The 13,103-nt window shown below is 37.6% G+C and overlaps 1 protein-coding gene across 32 annotated transcripts in view; it reads right to left on the reverse strand.

Moving 5' to 3' along the window:
* DST (dystonin) overlaps positions 1-13,103 on the reverse strand; it is a 488,658-nt gene that overhangs the window by 76,931 nt on the left and 398,624 nt on the right. For all 32 annotated transcript variants that reach the window (XM_021936750.2, XM_021936748.2, XM_021936745.2 and 29 more), the window contains one exon: positions 410-571. In XM_021936750.2, coding sequence (XP_021792442.2) covers positions 410-571 — 162 coding nt within the window. The remainder of the gene's footprint in view (positions 1-409; positions 572-13,103) is intronic.

A 13,103-nucleotide genomic window follows, 5' to 3' on the forward strand; every position in this document is an offset into this window, starting at 1 on the left:
AAGGTGTCACATAGAAAGTGAGATTTCCAGGTTATTTTGAAAGTAAATAGAATATCTGGCAAGAGTGGGCCTACGTCCCTACATGTCAATGAGCTTCTGGAACTAAGTAGTGACCTGTACCCTTACAGATGCATGTGCCCATCATACCTGTACTGTTCTGTGACCATGTCTTGATTAAAGGTGAGATAACAGCAGGGAGAGGCTCTGTCTTACCCAGTTTGCTTCCTTTCATTTAGATTCCCTACCTAGCTCCAGTAGGCATCTGAGTTTGAGCCACCCAGTTTACAGTAATATAAGACAATAGACATATTTAGAAAAGTTTGGTTACCATAAATATGATTCATGGTCACAACAAATGCTCATGAATAATAATCAGCAAAAATAGCAATGAAGGGGGTAAGAAAATTACCTTTTTATTGAGAGTCTTCCACCGTGCATTGACATCATCCAGGTCATGCTCCAAGCCCTGAGTGCTAGTGCTTTTGGCAGCACTCTGAATAAGGCCTTGACCTAACCAGTTTACATCTTGCTGTTTACCTTGCAAGGGTTCAATCTCTTCTTTCTGGAATACCTGCGGTTAAAGGAGTCATAATTATATGAGTTACATTACTTATCAACCACCAAATATATAATAAGCATTTCTTTAGGCATCAGGTTGTGGAAACTATCAATTATTACAGAGGTAAAGGTAATTTTTATTGTCTAGCCATAGGTCATAGCTACCTTCTGAAGAACAGAAAGAAACTAAATATAAATTAATAGCACATCAAAAGCATTTGAGAACACTAAAGAATGATGTTCTGAGTACACTTAATCAAGTTACTTATAAAACCAAGAAGACAGTACATGTCTCCTCTCTTTATTACTTATCATAGGATGAGAATGTTTCTATTTTCCCAGTTTAACTGTAGAAAAAGATTTACAGAAAATGCTAAAGAGCAAAAACATAAAATAAGTAAAAAATGAGCCTTCATGGGCAAGGCAATCCTAATAGGCTCTCCTAAGAATGGCTGCTGCTAGCTGGCAACTGAAGCTTGAGACACATATTGGAAATGGAAAATCAGGGACAGGATGAGGTGAGCCAAGTGGCCAAAACATGGCTTGGCAGGAGGGCCAAAATATAGAGATAGGAAAATGAAAAATACATAGGCATGTGCTGCAATAGTATGGATCCCTACACAAATAGCCTCCTCAATGTCTATGAAGTTGCCAATGGACTCTTAAGAAATGCAATGGCCGGGCGCGGTGGCTCAAGCCTGTAATCCCAGCACTTTGGGAGGCCGAGACGGGCGGATCACGAGGTCAGCAGATCGAGACCATCCTGGCTAACCCAGTGAAACCCCGTCTCTACTAAAAAATACAAAAAAAAAAAAAACTAGCCGGGCGAGGTGGCGGGCGCCTGTAGTCCCAGCTACTCGGGAGGCTGAGGCAGGAGAATGGCATAAACCTGGGAGGCGGAGCTTGCAGTGAGCTGAGATCCGGCCACTGCACTCCAGCCTGGGTGACAGAGTGAGACTCCATCTCAAAAAAAAAAAAAAAAAAAAAAAAGAAATGCAATGACCTCACCCCATGGATCTGATCACACACCTCACTAGCACAGCAACTCTGGATACTCTGTGGTCACTGTCACCCATACCTGCACTGACAGTCGTTTCCTAGCAATCTCTCTCTTATTGTCTATCCCATCCAACTTGTGGTTCCCCAGTTGCCTGTGACTGGCAAAGGATTTAATGTGCTAGATTAAAATACAAGTGCCATGAAAGCAGAAATTTCTGTTTTCCTTACAGTAGTTCTATGACCTGGGCCTACCAAGGTACCTACCATGTAATATGTACCCAATATTTATTTGCCAAATTAATATCAGTATAGAAATTTATATTTCTATCTTAGGTGGATGACATCAACCCCTTAACAGATAATACTGGGAGTAGATACATCAATATTATTATTATTTTTTTGAGACAGGGCCTCACTCTGTCACCCATGCTGGAAGGCAGTGGCACAATCACAGCTCACTACAACCTCTATCTCCCAGGCTCAAGCCATCCTCCTACCTTAGCCTCCCCAGTAGCTAGGACCATAGGTGCATGTCACCATGCCCAGCTAATTAAAATAATTTTTTTTTTGGTAGAGACAGGGTCCCATTATGTGGTCCAGGCTGGTTTCAAACTCCTGGGCTCAAGCAACCTCCTTACCTCAGCCTTGCAAAGTGCTGAGATTACAGGTATGAGTCAACTCTTTCATAGATAATATGTTTTTAATATAGGGCTTGGAGGATGCCATGAGGAAAATAAATTATTGGAACTAAGGAAGGAAAGTTTCACATAGATATTAAGGTAAAACACAGTTTGAGATTCTGAATCATTATCCTGAAGGGCACTATATAAGTATACCAATGATTGGACAGTTAATCATAATACATGGAAACAGAATAAAGGCACATATTAAAATAGCACTTAAGAAAAAAAATTACAGACACAGTATGAAAAATAACTTTGAAAGATGTAGAGACTGCAGGAGACAAATCCTCCAGACTCTGGTCTAAGGCCTAGCATACAGAATACTCCTGTGTTACTGTATATATGAGTAAATTAGAGAACAGCAAACAAATTAATGATCATTTTCTCTAAAATCTCCTCATAGCTAAAAACTCAAACTGCCTTTTCCACAGAATATACATATAGACAATTTCCATACTGGCAGTTTGCATATAACAATAATAAATATTTAAAAATCAATTACACGTAATCAAATAAATTATAAGATTCACCCAAATCATTGAGGAAAAACTTAGGAAGTCTCCATAATTTTGGAAAAAGGTAAAATTTATCAAATATGTAAACAGAAACTTGGCAACAAAGTGTTAAAGACAGAATTTGGCATTATAATTCAATTTCATTTCCATACCACTTTCTAAGTTATAACTTCTAGGACTAATAGCTTTGGATATGTTTTACTACTTAGTGGGGATGGGGGGTGGGGGTGTACAAAAACTGCTACCTTTTAAATTCCAGGAACTTGTAAATAAAGATTCAAGGAAACGTTTTATTTTCCCTCTTATACAGTTTTCAGGACAAAAGGGTAATAATAATGTTCTATTAAATTGCCTTAACCTCTGATCTTGGTTTTAAATTAATTTCAGGGGCATATATCAGAGCAGATGTAGGTAAATCTGATAATTTTCTAAAGTGCCACCAAAAATATACAAACAATTTAAAAAGATAACTACTAAAGAGTATATACTCCCCTAAGATTTAAATTGTTTTCCACAAATAAACTGAAATATCCTTTACAGAAAAAAGTTAATTTGCTAAGCTTTTAAATTAGCATGCCATTTACTGCATGCCTAAGAAAAGGGCATAACTAACAAGAACAATTATTTCACAGACTGAGAAGAGGAACTGTTTTGATATTGTCTAAGTTCTTCATCTCTCAATGTTAACAAAATACCTATGAAGAGAGACTTTCCCCCTAATCTAACCCATAGCACACAAGCATGAAGAGAAGTTTAAAATAAAATAACCTCTGAGGCAAAGTTTACCAGAAGAGTTTAGTAAAAGTACCAAAATAGCTGAACTTCAATCTGAGTGGGAAGAAAAAAATTACAGGCTTGACAAACAACCTCTACTTATTACAAGCCTGCACCCTTTACTTTCTTACCTCATTCACCACTCACAAAAAGTTGGGAGCTATAATGCCTGCAAAGTACAGCATACTAACTCTACTCTCACATGCAGAGCTCCTGAGAGAAATTTTTCAACGTATTAAAAAAGCTCCTTAATGTGGATAGAGTACTTCGCAGACCATAACAATATGTTACTGTTTGTACCTTCATGACTAAGCTGGTTCAAACTTAATAAATCCAATATAATAGTCCTTAAATGGCAGTGTCTTTACCACACTTTGTATAAAAGCCCAACATTAACATATTTACAGTGGAGGCCTTCTAAATGAAGGGGAATGGTCACCTTCTGCACAATCAATAACAGGACCCTGAACAGCTGGGAATAACAATTCTTCTCCAAAACAGTCCCTATTAATTTGTTATAATGATCAATTTATCAATATGTGGCATCTTGTAGGGTGCTAGTCAAACCCCCAAAACAAGTGTGGATTTGATTATTATTAGAAAGACTAGTGACCACTCTGAAACAGAACCACAGACTTTTAGCAGAACCACAAACTTTGGACACTGCAGAGTTTCATATTTCCATGAATTACCTGAACCAACTGAAAGCCATTGCAGACAGTGTCCAGTATTCCTGCCTGGGCCCCTGTTTTTCTGGGTGCTGCTTTCTTTCTTGCTGGTATGAATTTCAGGGAGTACTTCTTATATAGCATTTCGCTCTCCTGGGCAGAAAGAGGAGCCTCCACTTCCTCTTTAGATGCAATATTACATTCTCCTGAATCATATTGTGTCAAAAGTGTCACATTTTCTACTACGTTGGTGCTACCACAATCTACATCACTCTCCCCTAGATCTGTGTGACAGAGATCTAAATCTTGAGGGTAATCCTTCAAGAGTTCCCTACTTTGTGCTGTGATCTGGGATTCTCCTGGTCTGTATGTTTTGTCCTCTTCTCCAAGGTTAAAAATATGTTCATTTTCTCTATTTCTTGGCATAATTAATGGGTCACACTTCACAGGGCTCTCTTGCAAATTATTCCGCAGGCAACAATTTTCATCGTGGATTTCCCTTTGACCATTTACACATTTTGCTTCCTCTAGTGGAGAAACATCATGTAAAATCATTTTGAAATTTTCATCAGGGTGGGCACTTTGACATGAAAGCAGTGGGATTTTCTGTTCGCTAATGGAATTAACAGAAAAAAAAGGTCTGTATTGGTCTGTTACATGAATATCTTCAGCAGAAGACAAACTTCTAATTCGTGACTGGTCTCCAGTTAAAATGCCCTGTTTTTCTTCCCTCTCTGCTGGAGGGCTACATAAACCAGAGTCATCCTCCTCCGAAGTGAGAGAATTAGTACCCCATCTGCACTTGCTGGCCTTGGTAACAGCATCTGACATATCAGTAGGTTCAACAAAAGAGCTTTCACTTTTGTTTGCATAATCCAGAAAATTGGTCGGGACAAACATTCGCCATGACCGTCTATGCTCTTTCTTTTCTGCATGAGATTTGGCTTTAGGTAATCCTGTGGTTCGAATGATATCACTATTTAGTTTGAGTGCATCAAAGATCATCTTTTCGTCTAGTTTGTTAGCTTCCCGACCTCTCAGCTCAAATACACTGGAAGAAGTAAGGGCACCATTAGAGCATAAAGAACTAACATCCAGTGTTCTGTGACTGTAGGGTAGAGTTCGATCTGTAAAATGCCTGGAAGATAGACTACCTTTTGAACCAGAGTCTATCTGTTCATTTAGTCTAACAGTATCATAGATTGACCGCTGTGGGACATAACAGTCTTCGATATTTAGGTCCTCCTCTTCTTCACCCTTCCCTACACATGGGGGATTCTGACGTAAACAGTCTGGTCTGCTGAGTGGCTTCCCCATTTTGCAGATAGTTAAAACAAATATTGCAGCTCTTGACACAGATAATAAGAAATAAGATAAAGCATCTTTCAAGAAAGTATACTTCTGAACAGAGCTATGAAGTGTCTTCAGCATAAAGACACATGCTCACATAATATATGTCATAATATATGAGGTGTTTAAGGTCATCAGCAGTGCATCAGCAAAAATGCAATTATCCTTTTACCTGGTTGATTTTAGGATGATTCTAAACAATAAAGTGCATCAGTAACAGAGAACAAAAAATCTCCTTTGTCCACCTTTCCCAGCTCCCAAAGTTCCCGTTCACACACTCCAAAATACAGAAAATAAACAAACACACACTTAACAGTGGCTCAAACACTCAGAACATTCCATTGTCAGTCCATTTCCCTTTTTAGTCTGATATTTCCAGATTAAAATTTCCAAATGAGCAAGCATTTTAACAGGCTGAATGTTAATTTCGGCAGAGCTCTGGTTAACTGTAATCCACTTAAAGATGGCTTGCAGAACTCCACCATTCTAGTAAATAAACCATGCTCCAGAAATTTAAAAGACAAACACAGGGACCTGGTATTGTTCACATCAAGGCAAAGAGCAAATCTTCAGAGAAAACTAAGTCTAACGTAATGAGAAAGTTACATTTTTCTTTTACTTTTTTTTTTGGAGGGGGGAGTAGCTATAAATAAACTTGATTGAAAAGGCAGGTTTTCTTCCTGTTTTAAGCTTCTTCAATGCTATTCAGAACTACTCAAAGGAAGAAAAAAAACACCAGACATTTAGACACCCAGGGCAGTACAATCCAGCAACCGTTTAAAGTAAACAGAAAGTATGGTGTACTATTAAGCTTAAAAAAAAAAAAAAAAAAGCCATTTCCAAAGATTCTTATCTGGTCCTCCTTAGGAAGGCTTATTCCACCTGAGGCAATTGCAGCAACGAAGAGCTCCGCGGCTTCCTCTAAGGCACAGGCAGCGTAATTCACATTCAGCAGAAAACCCAGGGACTACACTAGCCTTTGAAACTGAACCAAGTTCTGTGGCCACAGTGTGGCCTTCATTTCAGCTGGGGCTAGAGAGAGACGGCGGCGGTGGAGGCAGCAGAAAGAGAACTCCGCAAGGGAGCTCCGGCGCTGTCCGCGGCTCTTCAGGGCAGCACGGTGCCGGGCAGGCATCCTCTCCAGCCAGGGCTCTTGCAGCAACGCCCTCTCTCTTCAGGCACCATCTGCTGCGTCCCTGGGCCTGCCAGGCGTTCCGGAGCCGCAGCTCTCTACCACTTCGGTGCTACGCCCTCCCGTGACTTAACTTCGCAGTCATCTTTCCTCTGACTCTTCGCTTCTTCCCGGGAGTCGGCGAGCGGTTTCAGTGGGAGGTACCTCGAAGCCGAGAGGTTGCAATGCAACAGCTTGTGGTGACATCAGCGCAAAGCAGGCCGAGTCCGGCGACTGGGGAGAGGGGCAGCTCGGGTTCAAAGACCGCGGAAACCCGGCCAACTACTTCAAAATGGGAAGGGATCCGTAGTACTTGCGGAGGCAGAACCTGGCACTGGGAGATCCGCGAAGAAATTATTTTGTGAAAGTCCGCAGACCGCACTCATTTGAATACTAAATGGGAAAAGGGGGGCTACATAGGTCCTTATCCTTCAGTTGAAACCACACTTTTACACTGAAGAATCTGATGCTTCAGCAGCATCTGCGATGCAAAGTGCAGATCACTTTGAAGTTGAGAGTGTTTTGCCGTTCCTTTTTGAAGCCCAAGTTCAAATCTAACTGTTCTCCAGAGTAAAGTATTCCTACCAGTGAGGGGCTCTCAGCACTGCTGACATAAATATTAGTAGTTACTAATTACCATACAGTACTCTTGAGGTTAACACAAGGCCCAAGAGTGGTACTCACTGACTCCAGATATTTATTTTAATAAACAAAATCACCTCCACAGATTTTTATCTACTGAACACCCTTTTAAAAATACTGTTTGAAAATAAATGCAGCAAGCCAACTCTTAGTCTTTGTAGGAAAATTAATAGTTTTATTTAAATAAAATCTAAACATTCTCTATTTTACAAAATAAGAAACATCGTCAGAGTATCAGAGTTACAAATGAAGTGGTCTTTCTTCAGTATCACAAAATAATCATTTGAACATGAACAAAACTGTGCTCACTCCAAATGAAGAAGGCAGTTCTAGTAAGACTTTATACTTTCTTTGTTAATTTTACAGAAAAGATGTGGAGGAAACTTTTGTGCCTTTAATGAGAAAACATTATCTCAATATTCATTCTATAAACCTGAGTTGAATCTTTTAAAAAAAAACAAAAAAACCTTTTCATAATGAAAACTCTATCGGTAACTCATCCATTCAACAACTATTAGATTATTAGATGCAACTCAGTATGTGGCCATCATTGACTATATATATGACTATCTATACAGAAAAAGAGAGAATTAAAAATATCCATCAACATCACAATATCAGTGGCAATTTTTCATGTTCAAGACGTGAAATATTTCAACAAGCACCTGATTCTGTGGTGTTGAAGCACACAGGCTGTAATAAGGCACTGATAAGAGAAAGAAAAATGGTCTTATAGTTACCAGGCTTGAACAGTGGATTGGGCACTAGGCTGGGAAATAGTAGAGACCAAGAGTCTTACTCCCAACTGCAGCTCTCTTGATATGTAAGCCTAGAAAACTACTTATTCATGGCAATATAAGTAATAAAGTTTCTTTGAAATCTGTATGAGTGCCTTTCTCTAAACACTCTAAGATCCTTACAGAACTTTTCATAATAAAGAATGGTTCTAATTCAGTCCACCTTAGACTCTAACTCTGAATCATCAGCACAATATTATTCTAGGCTTATGAAAAGCTAAGAGGAGCAACATATAACCTCACATTTGAGGTGGGTAGTACATTTTAAAACTGCACAGATAATTCATTCATAAATTAAATGATTCAAAAAAATAGTGCTCACTGTCTGCCAAAGAACATGGTAAGCACTGGAAAAATGATGTTGTGAAGACACAGCCACCACTGTCCTTACACCACTTACACTAGAGTGGGAATGTGAATGAGAAAATGGCCATGACACAGTTTGGAAGTAAACAGTGCTAAGGGAAAATATTCCCTAGTTAATTATGTTCAAGTATATACCATTTATTTAACATCTAAATTCCTTTTTTATTGAACTGATTTTTATATTGATTAAAATTTGTGACAATAATTTACATATATCTTTGTTACTTGAAATCACATTCCAAAGTCTTACCTGGATGACATGTAAGAGCTGATATATAGAGCAGAACCGGAGTGGTTTATTTTTCCCCCAAAATTTGGTTTAGACAGCTACTATAAATGTGATCGTCTCTAATGTTAATAAAATCAAGATATACTAAACCATGTTAAATATTAATCATGACATCTAGATCCCTCACATTTTCTTTTTTTCTGAGACAGGGTCTTGCTCTGTCGCCCAGGCTGAAATGCAGTGGCGTGATCACAGTTCACTGCAGCCTTGACCTCTTGGGCTCATGTGATCCTCCTGTCTCAGCCTCCCAGGTACAGGTGTGCACCACTACACCTGGCTAATTTAAAAAACTTTTTGTGGAGATGGCGTCTCACTCTGTTGCCCAGGATGGTCCTGAACAGCTGGACTCAAGCAGTCCTCCTGCCTTGGTCTCCCAAAGTGCTGGGATTACAGGCATGAGTCACTGTGCCCAGCCCCCTCACATTTTCATAATGAGAGAAATACATAATAAGGTAAGTAAAGCTTTCCTGAAAAATAGCATACACTATTATTTCATAATACAGAAATCATAATGCTGTTTTCAAAATGTAGCTTTACTTACTTTAGGTAGCCTACTAGATATAATCCAGCTAAACTATCTACTAAACCAGATGATTTCAGAAAAGTACACACTACTAACTGAATTATAAGCAAAACAGTAACATTTTCTCATTTTATATTCCTAAAGTTTAATTAAATCTTTTAAAAGGAAAGTCCCTGAAAAATCTTCCCACTAAGTGCAACAATGTACATCATAGAAAAGTTTTATCATTCACATTTATTATTATTATTTACTCATAGAAAAGAGCAATTTTATCAGCTGAAACATGGAGGTTTTAGGCTTGAAGGATTGGAGTTATTAAGTTCAATGCACAGTAAGTGACAAATATCTACGTAAGTAAATGCACTATTATCCATGAAATAACTCTTGGCCTGATAGCTCTTGAAATCAGGATTAGAAGTCAAACAAGGGATATGCGTTTTGTGCTGCAAGTACAAAAACAGGCATTAAGAGCAACAATTGTTCTTTCTAAAACAATACGCCATTAGCTAATGAAAACTGAAAGCATACTATATTTTGAGTTTTCAAACTATTAAATTTCTTCACATAAAGGGCTAAAGGTTTCCAAAGATATACATCATATGAATGGGCAATAACTACTTATTTCCTGGGAATATAGTTTATATTTAGAGGAAAGTAGAATGTTCTGACCCTAAAGTAAACCAATTTAAAAACAAGAGTTCACGGACTGATCTTGACAGGAGTTTATCTTGATGTGAACCTTAGTTAATATCTTTAATGAGCACTTGCTCTTCTTCCTTAAGTCACAACAATACTAAGACTATGCCTTTCCCATATCTTCAATGAGGTTTTCTGGTAACAGTGAAAAAAAATTCTATGTAACAGAAGATGATTCTATATATAAATCTTATTAATTGAAATATATACATATTTCACATATTTTATATATATACATGTAATGTCAAAAAGTTCATTTAAAGAAAAGCTATCCAGCAAGCAGAAGCAACTAACATGTTAATGGCCCTATTCAATTTTCTTCAGAGAAACAAAAACCAAACAAAATCTGGAAATACTTTTCATATTAAAATATTGACAAAAGAAATTAAGCTTGAAATGAAGATAACTGGAGATATGTGAGAACAGGATCTGTGAGCACAGACATTTTCTTGTTGTATCCAGTTCTTGAGCAGCTCCAGTTATTAATGAATGATTAGAGACCTAGATAAACATTTACCAGTCAAATGTTCTTTTCAAGAAACCAGTGTATAATTTCATAACAAGGCAAATTCTTCTCTGTCTCTCTCTCTCCCCCACATACCTTTAGGCAACTTTCCATATTAATAAAATACATTACGAAGGTCTCCTTTTATCAAAGAAGGGCCTATAATAATGATAGTAGATACCACAGTTTGGCTCTTTTGTTGGATCACTCTAAAATGGTGATACAGGTTTATCAAGGTAAAAGCAAAACAAAATAACAAATACCAAAAAATCCGACATTATAAAATCTCTGGCTGGAACTGCCTTCAGAACAACCAACTTTAATTCCTCAATCTTAAATGAAAGAATAAAAATTAAGAGGAGCTCTGTGACATAAAGGGTCGTAGCATTAGTTAGCGGCAAAACTGAAAAGAGAACCCATGTTGCAAAGTTCCCTTTTGACAGCCCTTTCTGAGAAGTATGGTATATTCCTTGTATTATGTGAAAAAGAAGGCATCCACCTGTTATGCCTAGTTTGTGTGGATAAGAATATGAGGTGTTAATAATACCACACAGCAGATCAGCTCCACCTCTTCATAGCTAGGTGTGGTCTCTGCCTCAGTAAGACTTCTCTCTTGACCAGTATATGCAGTATTCTTTCTTCCTAAAATTGTTAAATGCCACTTTGCTGGTTTTAACAATAAACACGTTAGGTTTATTAAATAATGTGACCTTCCTATAAAAGTCATGCATCAAGTTACAGTGTCTATAGTAGAAATATTTTCACCATTAAAAATACCAGAGGAAGGTAACAGGCAACCCCTTTGCTAATATAGCTTCATTAACAAAAATCCAATCTATTAAGGAATTTTCCCTAACAAAAACCTCTTCTGCAAAAGCTTTATCTAATTTCCCCACTCTTAATAAAAATGGAGAATAATTTGTCAGTGACCTCTATATAACAATATGAACACTTTAAAAGTACTATTAAAGCATTTTTTGGACAGTTTGATTTTCAATAAGGTGACATCAGAGGTTGTTTTTGGATCACTTGATAAACACCATAATAAGAATTTGTGCTTAAACTGCCTGTCTTCCTTAGCCCCATGCTACTTGGCATTTTAGTTTACCGAATATTAAAATAATGATATCTGGGTTAAACAATGCCTTCACCTGGACCAAACAAAATTCATTACAGTATAATTAGGCATATGTTCTGTTCTTTGTCTCTGGTTTCAACTTCACTTAAAAATCCTCTGCTCCATGTAATTCTATGTCCATTTGAAAATAAAAAGACGTATTCAGAGAGACTTGTACTGGAGATGTAGTCATTTGTGGCGACAAAATGAATTACAATTGGGACAGCAACACAGTGGCCAGAAATAAACTGTAAGCAGGTTCTGAGGTAAGGCATTTTTCACAATGGTCTAGATCAGGGGTATCCAATCTTTTGGCTTCTCTGGGCCACACTGGAAGAAGAAGAGTTGTTTTAGGCCACCCATAAAATACACTAACAGTAATGACAGCTGATGACCTTAAAAAATGGCAAAAAAAAATCTCATAATGTTATTTAGGAAAGTCTATGAATTTGTGTTGGGCCACATTCAAAACCATCCTGGGCCACAGGTGGGCCGTGGGCCATGGGTTGGACAAGCTTGGCCTAGATAGAGGTGGGGAGGGTACAGATTTAGCTAGGACTCATTAAAGCATCAAGTTTCTTTGATTTTCATTGAAATTAAATCATTCAATATGGTGATAATGGTTACTTCATAATGATCAGAAGACCTGATTGGCTGTTCATCACATAATAGGAATTACTGGGATGCATTCCTTGTATACAGTCAGTTACATATGTCTTTGATAAATAATAATGTGGAAATATTAATGTTACTTAATAATGTGGTTTAGATTTGAAGATAATCTTGAGCTAGGAGTCTTCAGATAGGAGGTAGGGATAGAGGGAACACCAAAGAGGTTTCTTTCTTCTTGCCTGGAGACAAACAGAATCGCTCTGCTATTCATTCCAGCAATTTATAACAGTGTGCATAGAATTTAACTGTCATAGAGAAGTGTAAGTGGAAAATGGTACTCTAACTTACCAACAGTGTAGAAAACACCTCACCCTTCAGACATGTTAGTCCAATGACTAGTACTTAGAAGTAGAAAAACTTATGAACAACAGAACTTATATATAATCAAAATAGTTTTAAAATGTCAAGCTAACTAACATAAAAGATAACACCAATCTATTTTCAGAATCTCAGAATAGTTTTCACTGAGTGAGTTAGGACATTTGGTTTAGAATAGCATTTGCTTTAAGTATTATGTTTGGGTTGATATCTTAAACATGAATGAATGAATTTTGTCCCTGTCTTTATAAGAAAACCTCAAGTAACTATTAACAGCTATTTCTTAAACTATAGAAAGAAAAACAGAATCGGGGAAGTCTATCAAACCTGCTTTAAATCCTCTATTATGGGCCCAGTGAATATGAGGCACCCCCTGCTGAGTGACTGGGTAATAGCTTTTATTCTCTGTTCTGCTCAGAAGGCAGTTTATTTTGCACTAAGAAAAACTATTATAGGATTT

Source organism: Papio anubis, chromosome 6 (assembly GCF_008728515.1).
Source record: "Papio anubis isolate 15944 chromosome 6, Panubis1.0, whole genome shotgun sequence".
Lineage (NCBI taxonomy): Eukaryota > Metazoa > Chordata > Mammalia > Primates > Cercopithecidae > Papio > Papio anubis.